This window comes from Sciurus vulgaris (assembly GCF_902686455.1).
Source record: "Sciurus vulgaris genome assembly, chromosome: X".
Classification (NCBI taxonomy): domain Eukaryota; kingdom Metazoa; phylum Chordata; class Mammalia; order Rodentia; family Sciuridae; genus Sciurus; species Sciurus vulgaris.
Window position 1 is genome coordinate 123,101,406 of NC_136471.1, and position 16,215 is coordinate 123,117,620.

The window sequence follows — 16,215 nt, forward strand, 5'->3', positions numbered from 1 at the left end:
TTCATTAAGGTGGAAGGAGAGAACTATGAAACAACAAAGTAATAAATTTTTTCATAAGAAGGTAGTTTATATCATTATCTAGACATTTTTGTTTTAATAGAATAAGATGATATAATAAGGATTTTGTGCCTCTATAATGATAGGTATCGCAAGGGATTTGAACTGCAGTCATCTCTTTATTCGGGAATTAACCTTGCAGTTTTGCTGATCGTTGCTGGACAACAATTTGAAACTTCCATGGAACTAAGGAAAATAGGTAAAGCTATTTATTGTTGCAGATGTTGATGCTTCAGTTACACAAGTTTAGCATTAAAAATTATGTTCAAGTAACTAGCAATATATTTCAAAAGGAAAAGTTACTACCTGACAGCATATCTGGGACATAGTAACCAAAGTAAAATGTCCACTTGTCCTCTGCTCAAAGTGTGTGATGTGACAGAAACTAGAACGATTTTTTTTATAACTATTAAAAATTCAAATTCTGAAGGTGTTCGACTGAACAGTTTGTTGGGAAGAAAAGGGAGCTTGGAGAAAATGAACAATTATTGGGACGTTGGCCAGTTCTTCACTGTCAGCATGTTGGCCAGTGATGTTGGGAAGGCCGTGCAGGCAGCAGAGAGGCTGTTCAAGCTGAAACCTCCAGTCTGGTAAGACCAGCCTGTCATCACCCTTCTTAATATCTGATTCACTAGAAGGACTCACAGAACTCAGAAATGCTGTTGTACTCAGTTATGGTTTTCTACAACGAGAGAATATAGATTAAATCAGCAAAGGCAAAAGTCACAAGGGGAGACCATGTGCAAGCTTCCAGTGGAATCATATGGGCCATGTGTAATTCTCCCAGCAGCAATATGAGACTGCATACATGAAGTATTGCCAGCCAGGAAAACTGAGTCTTGATGTGCAGGGTTTTTATTGAAGGTGAATCACGTAGGCATGGAACGTCCATGTGCTTGGTCTTAAGACCTTAGTCTCCAACCCCTCCAGTATTCAAACTCATACAGTCAATGGCCCAGGGCCTCCACCATGACTCATATTTTTAGCAAAAAACTGTGTGGCATGGCCCAAGGCTTCAGGGAAACGGGCAGAATACTCCAAGGGCTTAGAGGTAATGCCTCAGTATTCAATCAAAGGCCAGATCTTTTTTTGGAATATGTAGAATTTGGGCGATTGAGGCCTAGTGAGTACCCAAGCAAATCAGTTGGAGTCTATTTGGCCTGCATTTCCAGGATAGTTCCAGACCTTATCCTCAAAGAGCAAATTAATACTATGATGCTTTCAGCTGAACCATCCCCATTTAGTACTTTGTGAAATATAGTTACTGTAGTTACTGTCACTGCCTGATCACCATATTTCAAAAAGGTCAATTTGCCTGAGGACAGCAAAGGTATGAGCAGGGCAAGACTTCATAACATCAAAATCTACCTGATCAGATTCTAATTAAAAAAAAATGAGTTTCAGATTGATGATTGCTAGTGGTAAAGGCGAGGATGGGAATGGGAGAGAAGTAAGCATACCTATTAGAGGGCAACATGAGGGGTCCTTGTGGTAATGGAAATCTTCTCTACCTTGACCATTAATGGCAACATCCTGGTTGTGATACTCAATGGCAAGATGTTGCCATTGAGGTAAACTTGGTCAAGAATATATGGGTTATCTCTGTATTATTTCTTACAACTTCACCTAAATCTAAAAATAAAAGTTTAATTAAAAACAAAAGACAGTGGGTTTGCTCTTTTGTAATTACTTTGACTTAAGAGTTACTTTTTTTTTTTTTAACATGAGGTACTTTGCAGCAAAAGCCAGAAAGCCTGCTAGCTGAAACAGTTTTGCTTTTTGTTATTTGAGAGTTATAGCATACTTTCCAGTCACTGTGCCTTGGATGCTATGTACTAAAATTGAGGTTTAGGCCAATGTTGGTAACAAGCCATGTTTTATGATTTTGTTGGGCTGACTTATTTTGCCTTTTATTTGGGCTTCTTTTAATTAGTTATGTGGCTGCCAAATGATTGTGTGTGAAGCACTGTGACAGAATATGAATTTAAGTAAATAAAACTTTTGGGAAGGTACTTTTAAAGGTAGTGGACTTGAATTCAGTTCTTTAGGAATCTCATTTATAGGGTTTTGTGATTTTTTTTTTCCAGGTACTTGCGATCATTAGTTCAGAACTTGTTATTAATTAGACGCTTCAAGAAACCCATTATTGAACATTCCCCTAGGCAAGAGCGGCTTACCTTCTGGTTAGATCTAATTTTTGAAGCAACAAATGAAGTTACTAATGGACTCAGATTTCCAGTAAGTTATGCTAAATTCACTTTTTTTTTCTTCCTTCCTACCTTTTCCTGATGCTGGGGATGGAACCGTGGGCCTTGCACATGCTAGGCAAGTTCCCTACCACTGAGCTATACCCCCAGACCCAAGTTCACTTTATAAGATAGACAAAAGAAACTTGGGATTATTATTATCTAATTATTGAATACTCTAAAAGGAGGAAAACTGTAATTTCAAATGTTAGGATAACTGCCAATCCTATGCAAAATCACCAAGTGATAGATCAACTCCCTGGGGAAAAGTTGGCTATATCCTCTCAAATAGTGGTTTTCAACTGAGAGTAAGTATGTCCCCAAGGGACATTTGGTAATGTCTGGAGATGTTTTTGGTTGTCACAACTAGGGGAGGAGGTTGTACTACTGGTTACCAGCTTGCTAGAGACCAGGGAGGCTGCTACTCATTCTACAATAGTTCTAACAGTGGAAAAATGGAATTTAAAACTGTCTCCTATTAAGCTTTGGTTTGCCTCCAATGCCACTGATTAATATTTAAAACTTTATTGAAAACTCAGAATTGCTTTTAGCTTTTGTTTCAATTCTATAGCCATTTATAAAGGTTCATAAGTAATATATTTAAGTGTCCTAGAAATTGCACTTCAATAATTGTTTCATATTTATGCCATGAGATTTTGTGAACATGTTTTTAAGAATTTCATTAAGCATCTAATAAAAGATGGAGTTGTTGGAAATGATTGTGGTAACTATTTTGTTCCTGTGTAGTACATTTTAAAATCTTCTTTTAATTATGAAATATTTCAGATCTGAAAGGTACAAACCAGTAATGAAATGGAAACTTGTGGAAGCTCTTTTTGGGTTTAACTGTCTTAAATATATTGCTTTATTTTTTTAATATTTATTCCTTCTCTTCGTCTCTCTCTCTCCCCACTTCTTCACCTGACACCTTTTCTCTCCCTCTTTCTCCTCTTACCACCCCTTTACTCTCTTAACCAAATAACACCTTACGAATGAAAATGTTACTCACTTTTCATCTCTTCACATCTTTATAGACTTGAGACCTGCCATCCATCCCATCTATTTTCTTATTTCTCTCAAAAACTGCAACCTCCTCCCTTTTACTTGTCACCTCCTCAGACAGGTCTTTCTTGGCTGCTATGTCTGAAGAAGTACCCCTCCCCCTTCTGCCTTATTCCCTTTGGGACACTACATGACATTAGATTACATACCCTATCTGGTGCTCTGCCACCCCATGGAATCACAGCCGTGCTATATACCCTTGGCTCCTTGAGCCATACTTGGCATATGTGGTCTTTAATGAATATTTATTGAGTATAAATCTTCCACTTCCTCTCTAGGTAGGGTCACCTGTTTTAGATTCATATGTCTTACAAGAGTCTTCTTATCTTAGGTTCTGGTGATAGAGCCAACCAAAGTCTACCAGCCTTCTTATGTTTCTATCAACAATGAAGCTGAGGAGAGAACAGTTTCTTTATGGCACGTATCACCCACAGAAATGGTAAGGGGAAAAGTCACAAACGGCTCTCTTTCTTCTCTATTATTTAATCAAAGATAGAATTTTCAAATAGGAAGAGTCTGTGTGGTACAATTGCAAAGAATAGTTCACCCATGTTCAACTTCTAAATTATAGAACTGTATGAGAAGGTATAATCACAGATGAAAGAAAAGAAGCAGATTTTTCCATTTTTATGTATTGTGTATATGTATATGTGGGGAAGCATATGTAGGTATATAAGTGGGCGTGTGTGTTTATATGTAATATTTTCAAATATATGACAAATACAGGTTTTTGAATAGTTAAATCATAAGGAAGTAGATAGGGCATATGCAGAGAAAATCCCTCCATGTTTCTCAAACCTTGTTCCCAGTTCTATCCCACTTGGGTGGATAACCCTTATCTTTTCTCTAAACTCACTTATATGTGTATAATGTACATATATTATATGAGTTTTATTTACAGAGGCACTTTACATTATGGTGTGACCATACAGCATATACTTATTGCTTTGTAACTTTTTAAACTCATACAAACATCATGGGCAGTTTTTCAGGTAGCACGCACAGATCTGATTCTTTAAGTGTCATATTCCCTATGGTTTCATGTCATATGGTGTATTTCCTGGTCTAGATGAACCTAACATTATTTCATCTCATTCTTACTAATGCATATTTAGGTCCCCCATGTTTCACTCTTCTGATGGTATACTAGTGTGCATCCCATGCTCATGGGAGCATTGCAGGAGCAGAGATTTTCTAAAAATGGACTTGCTGAACCCAAGGGTACATGTATTTAAAACTTTGATCATTGCTATCAAATTTATACCATTCTGGTTTGTACTCATACCAATAGTACAGAGATTACAGAAATGCTGGACTAGGCTTGATGTTTTGTGGTAATGGTGATATTTTCATCTCTTTATCTAAAGTACTTCAGTTTGTTCTTTCATAAATATTGCATTTAATAAAGAAACATAGCACCTTTGACAAATGCTTTAGATAGATTTATTTGCTCTGCGTGCGTTTCCATGGAGTGTGGGAAGACTTCTGCCATTAACTTGGCAAAGAGGATTATTTTTCTTCCTGGAAGGAAGAGTGTGAATGATAATGTTATAATAAGGTAAAAATAAGTAATATCTTCACAAATAAATTGCAACATTGTACAATAAGCCGAGGCTTGATTCATATTAGAAACTCCTTATCAGAGGTATTCATGATATCTCAAGTGAAGGCCAATAACCTTGTCTAATATTTAACATTAGAATAATCCTCTCATCATTGAAAATAGTCAGCAGCCATTAGTGAGGATGGGCTGCCATAATGTGCTTGTGTTTTTATTCTTCATACCGTACATTAAATATCTGAGTACAAAAGAAGCATATATTTTCCTCTTTGGATATTTTTTCTTCTCTTTTATGGAATACTAGGGATTGAATCCAGGGGTGCTCTACCATTGACCTGCATCCGCAGCCCTTTTTTATTTTGAGATAGGGCCTTGCTCACTGAGGCTGGCCTCAAATTTGTGATCCTCCTGCCTCAGTCTTTCCTGAGTCATTGGGATTACAGGCATGCAACCACCAAGCCTGGCTTCTTTGGGTATTATTATTATTAGTAGTAGTAGTACTAGTAGTAGTATTGGTAATAGGCATTGAACTCAGGGGCACTTAACCACTGAGCCACATCCCCAACCCTTTTTTAATTTTGAGATAGGGTCTCACTGAGTTGCTTAGGGCCTCACTGAGTTGCTGAAGCTGGCTTTGAACTCATGATCCTTCTGCCTCAGCCTCCTGAGTTGCTGGGATTACAGGTGTGTGCCATTGTGCCCAGCTTCTTTGGGTATTTTTAAAGACCTGTTATTGAAGTTGAGCCTCCCTAATCCAAAACCCTGAAATTCTCCAAAGTCTGAAGCTTTTTTAATGTCAGTGTTCAGAAAGTCTCAGGTTGGAGAACATTCCCCATTTCAGATTTTCAGATCAGGGATGCTCAACCAGTAAAATCTATGCAAATATTCCAAAATCTGAAATTCTTCTGGTCTCAAGCATTTCAAATAAGGGATATTCAGTCTGTATAACATACATGTGAAAACTGCATAAATCAGGGACTGGGGTTGTAGCTCAGTGGTAGAGAGCACTTGCCTATCACTTGTGAGGCACTGGGTTCGATCCTCAGCACCACGTAAAATTAAGTGAACAAAATAAAGGCACTGTGTCCATCTACAACTAAAAATATTTTTAAAAATACATAAATCATAAATGCACAGATTGATAGAGTTTTTACAAAGTGAACACACCTCAGTAGCAAATGCAGATCAAGAAACTGAACATCAGTAGCCCCTGCTCCTGCTCTTTGTGCAGCCCTGCAAGTGCCATCTCCATGAAGCACCCTGTTTTCAGTTCAGAAAATCCTCTACCAGACAACAACCTTACTTATTTTCTTTGTGTTATTGATACCACTGTCATAAAAGAGAATTTCCAAAATTGGGGTCTTGTAATCTCACTATTTCTTTGATACAGATGTAAAATACCTGATATTTTGACAAATAGTTGTAGAAAAAATTGATGCTGTTAGAGTGACTCTTTGTACTTATAAAGCCAAAATGGTTTTGATTTCATAGAATTCTACCAACTCAGCCTACCTCATTTGAAACCTACAATGATTGCTGGTTCTTAATAGAAATTTTCCATTGGTACATATAATATCTCACTGGTTGTAAATGTTTTGCTTTGCATGTAGTCTGTAATAAGAAATGGAAAAGAATTATATACATAGCAAATGTTAGTTTTCCTTGACTGATGAAATGTTTTCCACAAGTGCTTCTAGTTGTTAGAGGAAATGTCTGAGAGAAATATAAATTGCCTTTTGCTTTGAGAGGAATCCTTTGCATTTGCCTTCATTTACAAGTTTGAAACTGTACGGATTGTGAAAAGCAAGCAGATTTTCCTAGAATGAGATGACATTTTTTCTACACAGTGTTGCATTTTTTTTCCTGGTGGGTTACATGTGGATGATAAAAAGAGAACACATACATATATACAACTCTATGTACCATTGCTTTTAAATTAGATTAAGTTCCTGGTTTATTAGCCATGAATTCAGAAATTCACTGGGAGCAAGAAGGCAGCAATATGCTAGTAAATGTTGAATAGCCAACTTTTGGGGATGTGGGCTAATTTTTAGTGTTTATTGATTCCTGTCATGTAAATACTACCAGTGATCAATTTTAAGCAACCTCAGGCCAACAAAATGGATTTTCCTGTTTAATGTTTTTTTTTTTTACAGTTGTGATGTATTCATATTGTAGCCTATGGTTTTTTAGACATTCCTTATAAGGCTTAGCCTTGTACAGTTTAAGGGCAAGAAATGGTAATGAAGTAAGGGGATGGAATTGGGCTTTTTTAAAGTGTACTTTGGAGTTTTCTGGGAAGATGGTGAAGTAGAGGAGGCAGCTTTCCAAGTTACTCTGTGGCGTGAGACCAAGGTAGTGGATACACAGCTTCTTAACAAGGTGGGCAAAAGAGGGATTTCACTGGGATTTAATACTGGACACTCAGGACAGCTTGGGAGACTCAGAAGGTTAGATACAATAAAATAAAGAAGAAAACCCTCACCTGCAGTGGCTGCAGGAGCCATTTCACCATGGGCAAAGGAAAGGGGACTAGAGGAAGTGGCATTTCAGGTGATGCTGTGATGTGTCTTGGTGCGGAGAAATCTGAAATCAAAAACACTGCCTGAACTTATCAGAACTGAGAGGTGGCAAACTGTGCAAGTCCTTGACAAGCACAATTGGGTGTTAAATAAGCCAGTGCAGGCAGTATTCTGACCTGGCAGGGAGAGTGGAACCAGGAGCCACCTTGGAGTGAGCACGCCCACTGTGACATCAGTGGGACTCGGGAGATCAGGAAACACACACACACACACACACACACACACACACACACACACACACACACAGAGCCACAGTATCCCAGCAGCTGCCTAGCAAGGGACCTAGGCAGTGTGTGGCATAAGAGAAATGGGCTTGGAATGGACCGTACCTAGGGGGACTTAAGTTGTAAGGGCAAAGGGGAGCCTTTGTGTTTGGTGGTTCACATGCTGGTCTGGAAGTCAGGGCATGAATACACTCAGGAACTACACCTGGGAAAGTTCAACTCTTAGGCAAAAGTGAGTGTAGGATCAGTCCCCCTGTTCCATGATTGGATTTCTTGGGAAGCACCTGAGAACCAAACCCATGGAAGCAATCAAGCTAAAGTCTAGGCTTAGGGGCAGGTCAACCTAGTCTCTCTAAAGAAGGCATCTTTAAACCTAGCCAGATAAGACCTGAAGGCCAAATAGATCACAGCACCACTGGGCAGATCTCCCCTCACAGAAAGCACTGTAGAAGCAGTACCCTGGGAGTGTGCAGATCCAGTATGAAAGGTCAAAATGCAAACTGATTGTAAAAGCTTTACCCATCCCACCTCATGCTGGTGAGAAGGGAAATTGAGTCTTATATCAAACAGCTTCAGTCTTAGGCCACTCCAACTAGTAACTCGGCAACACAATAACAGGAAGGGGTTAACATCCCCCATCCCTTGTTCTTTCTATCAGTACTTTACACAGGAATAATTGGTAAGAAAGACTATTGAATGTAGACATTGACTACCCATTCAGGTCAAATATTTTGGCTACTTGAGTGGAGAAGGTCCTTTCTAGTTTATACCAAGATACTGGATATTTTTTACATATATTTTTAAATGATTTTTTTTCCTTATTTCTTCTGTGTGTGGGTGTGCATGCCCCAAATGTCAGTGCCCCCAATTACATGGAAGAAGCACTCCATGACATTAAATTCCACATAGACCCCAACACAGTAATACTGGGGATTTCAATACAACCTTATCACCAGTAGATAGGTCATCAAAACAAAAATCAACAAAGATATCTCTAACCTAAACAACACTATAAATCAAACAGACCCAACAGACATCTACAGGATATTCCACCCCCAAACAGCTAAATTTACCTTCTTTCTCTGCTGCACATGGAACTTTTACCAAAATAGTTTGTCTTTTAGGCCATGAAGCAAATCTTAGCAAATACAAAAAAGATTGTTATAATTCCATGTATCGTATCGGATCATAATGGAATAAAGCTAGAAATCAACAGCAAGAAAAATAATGGAAACCACATAAACACATGGAGATTAAAAATACTTTTAAAAAAATATCTTTTTAGTTGTCGACAAACCTGTATTTTATTTATTTATTTGTGGTACTGAGAATTGAACCCAGTACTTCACACATGCTAGGCAAGCACTGTGCCACTGAGCTACAATCCCAGCCCCCAAAATAATCTCTTAAACGGAGAATGGATCAAAGAAGAAATGAGAACAGAAGCCAAGAAATTCTTTGAAATGAATGAGAACAAAGACATATTGAAGTCTCTGGGACACTATGAAAACAGTTCTAAGAGGAAAATTTATAGCACTGAGAACCTACATTAAAAAAATAGATCACAAATAAATATGATTATGTTCCATCTCAAGGCCTTCAAAGAACAAACTAACCCCTAATCCAGTAGAAGACAGGAAATAAATAAGATCAGAGCTGAAATCAATGAAATTGAAAATAAGAAAATGATATGCAGGATCAATATAACAAAGAGTTGGTTCTTTGAAAAGATACATAAAATTGACAAACTTTTAACCAAACTAACCTAAAGAAAGAGTGAGAAGAAGCAAATCAACAAGATCAGGGATGAAAAATGAGATATCCCACAGACCTCTCTGAAATCCAGAGGATTATAAGATCCTATTTTGAAAATTTATACTCCAAAAAGAGATTCTGGAAGACATGGACAAATTTCTTGACACATATGACCTACCCAAATTGAACCAGAAAGATATAGAAATCCTAAACAGACCAATATAAAGTAATGAAATTGAAACAGCAATTAAAAGCCTTCCAAAAAGGAAAAGCCCTGAACCCGACAGCTTCTCAGCTGAGTTCTACTAGACTTTACAAATTATTCCGTGAAGTTGAAGGAGAGGGAACACTCCCAAATACTTTTTATGAAGCTCATATAACCATACCAAAACCGGGCAAAGACACTTAAGACACTTTAAGGAAATAAAACTACAGACCAATATCCCTGATAAACATAGATACAAAAATCCTAAATAAAATATTAGCAAACCACTTCCAAAACCACATCAAGAAGATAATACACCATGATCAAGTGGGTTTCATTCCAGGGATGCAAGGTTGGTTCAACATATGCAAATCAATAAGAGTGATTCATTACTTAAACAGAATTAAGAACAAAAAGCACATGATCATCTCAACAGATGCAGAAAAGGCTCTTGATAAAATCCAATACCCATTCATGTTAAAAATGCTGGAGAAGCTGGGGATCAAAGGAACTTACTTCAACATCATAAAGGCCATGTATGACAAACCCAAAGCCAACATCATACTAAATGGAGAAAAACTAAAAGCATTTCCAGTAAATTCAGGAACAAGACAAGGCTGTCCACTCTCACCACTCCTATTCAATATAGTCCTTGAAACATTAGCCAGAGCAATCAGGCAAGAAAAAGAAACCAAAGGTATACAAAGGGGAAAAGAAGTCAAACTCTCTCTGTTTGCCAATGATATGATCCTATCTAGAAGATCCAAAAAAAAACTCCACGAGAAGACTTAGAACTTATAAATGAATTAGCAAAGTAGCAGGATACAAGATCAACACCCATTAATCAATAGCTTTTCTATATTTCAACAGTGATTCAGTCAAGGAAGAAATCAGGAAAACCATTTCACAATAACCTCTAAAAAGTAATATAAAAATACTTGGGAATCAATCTAACCAAGGAGCTGAAAGAGCTTTACAATGAAAATCATAGAACACCAAAGAAACTGAAGAAGACCTGAGAAAATGGAAGACATCTCATGTTCTTGGATGGGCATAATTAATATTGTCAAAATGGCTATAGGACCAGAAGCAACATACAAATTCAATGCATTCCCCATTAAAATACCAATGACATTCTTCACAGAATTGTAAAAAATAATTCTTAAATTCATTTAGAATAAGAAGACGAGATCAGGCGTGTTCAGGGTGATATGGCCATAGACTAGAATAAGAAGAGATCAAGAATAGACAAAGCAAAGCTAAGCAAGAAAAGTGAAACAGAAGCATCACAATATCTGATCTGAAATCATACTATAGAGCTGTAGTAGCAAAAACAGCATGGTATTGGTATCAAAATTAGAAATGAAGATTAATGGAATAGAATAGAAAACACAATGACAAACCCAGAAGCCAGTAGCCATCTGATATTTGACTGTGGTGCCAAAAATATATCTTAGGAAAAAAGCAGCCTTTTAACAAATGGTGCTGGGAAAACTGGATAGCTATGTGTAGAAAAATGAAATTAGACCCCTATCTTTTATCCTACACAAAACTCAAATCAAAATGGATCAAAGTTTTAGGAATTAAACCAGAAACCTTATAATTGCTAGAAAAAAATATAGGGTCAACACTTCATCATATAGATGCTGGCACGGACTTCCTTAACAAGACCTTCAAAGCACAAGAAACAAAACCAACAATCAATAAGTGGGATGCCATTAAACTAGAAGCTTCTGCACAGCTAAGGAAATGATTAAAACTGTGAAGAGAGAGCCTATAGAATGGAGAAAATCTGGCCAGCTACTCCTCCAATAGAAAATTAATATCCAGAATATACAAAGAGCTCAAAACACTTAACACCAACCCCCCAAATAACCCAATCAATAAATGGGCAAAAGAACTGAACAGGAACTTCTTAACTGAAGAGACACAAAAGGCCAATAAACATGTGAAAAAAATGTCCAACATCTCTAGTAATTGGGAAATGCAAATCAAAATTACACTAAGATTTCATCTTACTCTAGTTAGAATGGCAGTGATCAAGAATACAAACAACAATAAATGCTGGTGACATTGTGGGGAGAAAGGAACACTTGTACATTGTTGATGGGACTGCAGACTAGTACAGCCCCTCTGGAAAGCAGTTTGGAGATTTCTCAAAAAACTAGGGATGGAACCACCATGTGACCCAGCTGTCCCACTCCTGGTATTTTCCCAAAAGATCTAAAATCAGCATACTATTGTGACATAGCCACATCATTGTTTATAGCAGCACAATTCCCAATAGCTAACATATGGAATCAATCCAGATGTCTGTCAGTAGATGAATGAATTAAGAAATTGTAATACACACACACACACAATGGAGATCTACTAGGCTACTAAAAAGAATGAATTATGACATTTTCAGGTAAATGGGTGGAAAGGGAGAATACCATGCTAAGTGAAATTAGCCAAGCTCAAGAACTCAAAGATTTTCTCTCATATGTGGAAGCTAGAGTGAAATAAAGGAAAGGGGGAGGGAAGGATAAGTTTACCTAAGGGACCAATCAAATACAAATTAATATATGAGTGAAAAGAAGTCTATTAGACTAGAGGAAGGAGAGGGGGGAGGACGGAAGGAAAAAGGGAGAAGGAAAAGTTGGGATCATGAACTGAAATCAATTTCTATGCATGTATGAGTTTGTCATGATGAACCCAGCTACTATGTATGACCATAAAGCTCTAATAAAAATAAACAAAAATTTAAAAATAACAAAAAGTACACCTTTGAGTTGGGCATGATGGTGCATGTCTGTAATCCCAGCAATTTGGGAGGCTAAGGCAGAAGGATTGCAAGTTCAAGACTAACCTTGGCAATTAAGCAAGGTCCTAAGCAATTTAGTAAGACCCTGTCACAAAATAAAACTGAAAAAAAAAAAAGGACTGGGGATGTTGCTCAGTGGTTAAACACCCCTGGGTCAATCCCTGATACCCACCCCCCAAAAAAGTGCATTTTGGTACATATTTCTATTAGACATGGTAGGCTAGGTGTTCAAACAAATAGCTCCTACCTAAACCTCAACATCTTGATAAAAGTTTGTCTATGGCTCATATCATATCTAGGTTGGCAGGGGCCCCATTCCATCCTGAAGTGGCTGGGGAAAAAGAAAGTAGAGGATTTTTGTGGAGGTTTTATGGGTCAGGTCTACAAGTGGTGCCCTCACTCCTGCTCACATCTCATTGGTCAGAACTCTGCCACCTGGCCTCATGTAGCTGCAAGGGAGGATGGGAAATGTTTAGCTGTGTGCCTAGGGAGAAAAGGAAATGAAGACTGAACAATATCTACCATAGTCTTGCTTCTCCAAACATTTTTTGCAAGACACTCAGCTTAGATGGGTGATTCCTAAACCTTTTAGAGTTTTCCTGCTATGTTAATAGAAGATGAAAAACCACAGATACTGTGTATTTATTGTATGCTTATTTATGTCTCAAATTGTTTATTTCAAGTTTATATTGTTTTCATTAAACTGGATTAGAGATACAAATGAATTTTTCAGTACATTAAGAAAGTATTTCAAGTGTTCTAAGTTATGCAAAGTATATTGCTCTAACCCCTAACCACTATTTAAAATAAAATAGTAGAAATGATTGACTATAGTATGAAACCCTAACTGATCCTATATATGGAAAAACGAAGTTATTGACTTCTGTCTTTGATACTTGCAGAAACAAATCCACGAATGGAATTTTGCAGCCTCTTCTATTAAAGGAATAAGGTAAGAACATAAAAGAAAATGTAACTATTATTTTAATACACATAATAGTGATAATGTTTGATGTAATTTAAGGTTACCACTTTTTCATGAGTTATGATGTTCTTATTTTTAACTGAACCCAAAATAGTCTATTTTCTGTTTTGCTGCCCTGCCTGAGGTCCATAATGTGCTGCTAGTAAAGGTCTCTTGGATAGTTATGGGAGAATAGCTTTTCTCACATTCAACAGAAGAAACTCTTGTCTCAAATTTAAATAATAAAGTTATATCTGTAGAAAGATGTCTTCTTTGATCTAAAAATATTCAAGTACTCAGGATCAAGCTAGGAGTTATATGCTAATGGCACTTGGGTGGGGTCTCCTGGACAGAGCAATGGAGCTAGGTATTGTTATTAGGGAGGGAGAGGGGTGGTATATTCCTGGAAAAAGTGTGGCACTTGATTATTCCTTCAGGAATGGCGACCATTTGTGGGTTTTTCCCAAGCAGGAATAATACACCTCTGCTGCATTTGTCACCCTGCCAGCACTTTCAAGGGTGGGAGTAGTTCTGAAGTGGATATGAGTTCTAATCCCTTTGTTGTGCGATGTTGGGAAATCACCCAAGCTCTTTAGATTCCAGTTTCTTCACTGTTTTTTTATCAAATGAAGAACTTGGACTAAAACTTTCTGGCCTCTCTCTGATTCTACCTCAGGCCACTAAATAAATCTCCAGTTTTCTCTGGTCAGAGCATGATTCTGTCCTGAGCACATTAGTGCTTCAATTGGAATAATGTTTACATTACTTTTAAGGGAGCGAAATAATTTAAGTACACAGTAGAACTTTTGGATAATACTACCTAGAAAGTAGATGGTAACCCAAATATGTTAAAAATTTAAAAAAATATATTACTCAGTAATGGAGTTGTACAAGAACGTGTTGGCCCTTGCCTCATGTTCTTTTGTTTGTACCGCCTCATAGAGATGCCTTTCCCTGCCATTTAAACCATCAGTGGGGATTTGCACAGGACCTGAGGTGACTCAGACCTCAGGACTGACGTGACATGAGGGGCATGCTTTGAGCGTTCCTAAAGCTATTCGACTAACTGAGGTAGTTCTTTCATTGACTGGGTTTCAAAACTTGCTGATGTATACTCTAGCTTTAATTCTTTTTTTTCCCAATCACTCTGGACTGTTGCTGTTTCAACACATTATTTGTCATGTCATCTATATCATGAGGAATGGTCTAAGTTTTGAATTTCAGAAGGAGATGACTTAGAAGGGACCAGATGAAGTGGCTTTATTTGAAGAGCTAATTATAGAAGAAAATCTAGCCTGATTCTCCATAGTGCCACTTGGCAGGGTGAGGGCCATTGTGGAGGTTTTGGCCCAGTGTGGGTAATGAACTTTCTAACAGTGAGATCTGTCAGCAGATGGAGTGTGGTGACATTCTGTTGCTGGTTATGTTCAGGCAAACTGAATATTACATGTTTGAGGTGCTGTGGAGTTGGGTCCACACTTTGGTTGGAAATGGACCAGAGAATATTTAAAGACCTTTCTTGAGCTAAGATGAAATGTTTATTTCTGTTCACCTTGTATAACCACAAATACTGTGTCCTGATATTTTCCAGGTTTAGAAATTCCTTTGATACCACAATAAATGACTTCACAAATACCTTGCCTGTCTTTGTGTGTCTCTGTGTGTGTGATTCTAAACTCCTAGAGGACATAGACCATGTTTTTTATCCTTGTCTCTTGCCCATATGCTCTGCTTAGCACCAAATATAGAAGTTCTTGATACACATTAGTTAAAGTCAGTTGTAAAGGCTAACTCAAACATAAACAAGATAAAGTTCCCTGGTATTTAAATTTCATAGAGAAAAAAATGCAAAATATGGGTTTTGTGTTAAAAGATTAATGAATCAAGAATTTATGAAGTGAAAGAAAATCTGTTACTAGATTTTCTTAAAACTTTAAAATTGGTGTCATAACTTCCATGTAAGCATTCTTATGTTTTGCAATTTTCAGCCTATCCAAGTTTGATGAACGGTGTTGTTTTCTTTATGTCCATGATAACTCTGATGACTTTCAAATCTACTTTTCCACTGAAGACCAGTGTAGTAGGTGAGTTATAGCTGATTCAGCTATTTGCATCTATTTATGGTGAATAAATTTTGAAGGGCCTCTGCTGAGAAGATGGTTGTTTGCTCTATTCTTAAAATTTTAATTTAGAGAAAACTATTATACTGCTTTGAGATATAATCTACATACCTTACAACCATTTAAAGTGTCCAACTCCATTTTTAGTGTATTTATAATTTTGCAACCACCATCACAATCTAATTTTAGAATTTTTTCATCATCCCCAACAGAAGTCCAGTATCCATTAGCAGTCATTCCCCTTTTTCTCCCCAACCTCACCTACATAACCCTAGCCCTATGCAAACTTTAGTCTTTCTAATTCTATGAATTTGCCTATTTTGGATTTTTCATAGACATTGAGTCATATAATATGTGGTCTTTGGGTTACTGACTTCTTCCATTTAGCATAGTGTTTCCAAGGTTCATCCATGTTGTAGCATGTATCATTACTTTGTTGTTTTGTGTCTGAATAATATTCCATTGTATGAATATGCCACATTTTATTTATCCATTCATCAATTGATAGGCATTTGGTTTGCTTCCACTTTGGGACTGTTATGAATTTTGCTTCTATGAACAATCATGTTTAAGTTTTTGTGAGGACATATTCTTTCATTTTTCTTGGTGTCAAAATTCTGGATCTTATGGGAA

General features: G+C 37.2%; 1 protein-coding gene across 3 annotated transcripts in view; it reads left to right on the forward strand.

Moving 5' to 3' along the window:
- MAP3K15 (mitogen-activated protein kinase kinase kinase 15) overlaps positions 1-16,215 on the forward strand; it is a 121,379-nt gene that overhangs the window by 69,356 nt on the left and 35,808 nt on the right. For all 3 annotated transcript variants that reach the window (XM_079122814.1, XM_079122815.1, XM_079122816.1), the window contains exons 8-13: positions 144-256; positions 488-647; positions 2,145-2,295; positions 3,697-3,804; positions 13,401-13,450; positions 15,451-15,546. In XM_079122814.1, coding sequence (XP_078978940.1) covers positions 144-256; positions 488-647; positions 2,145-2,295; positions 3,697-3,804; positions 13,401-13,450; positions 15,451-15,546 — 678 coding nt within the window. The remainder of the gene's footprint in view (positions 1-143; positions 257-487; positions 648-2,144; positions 2,296-3,696; positions 3,805-13,400; positions 13,451-15,450; positions 15,547-16,215) is intronic.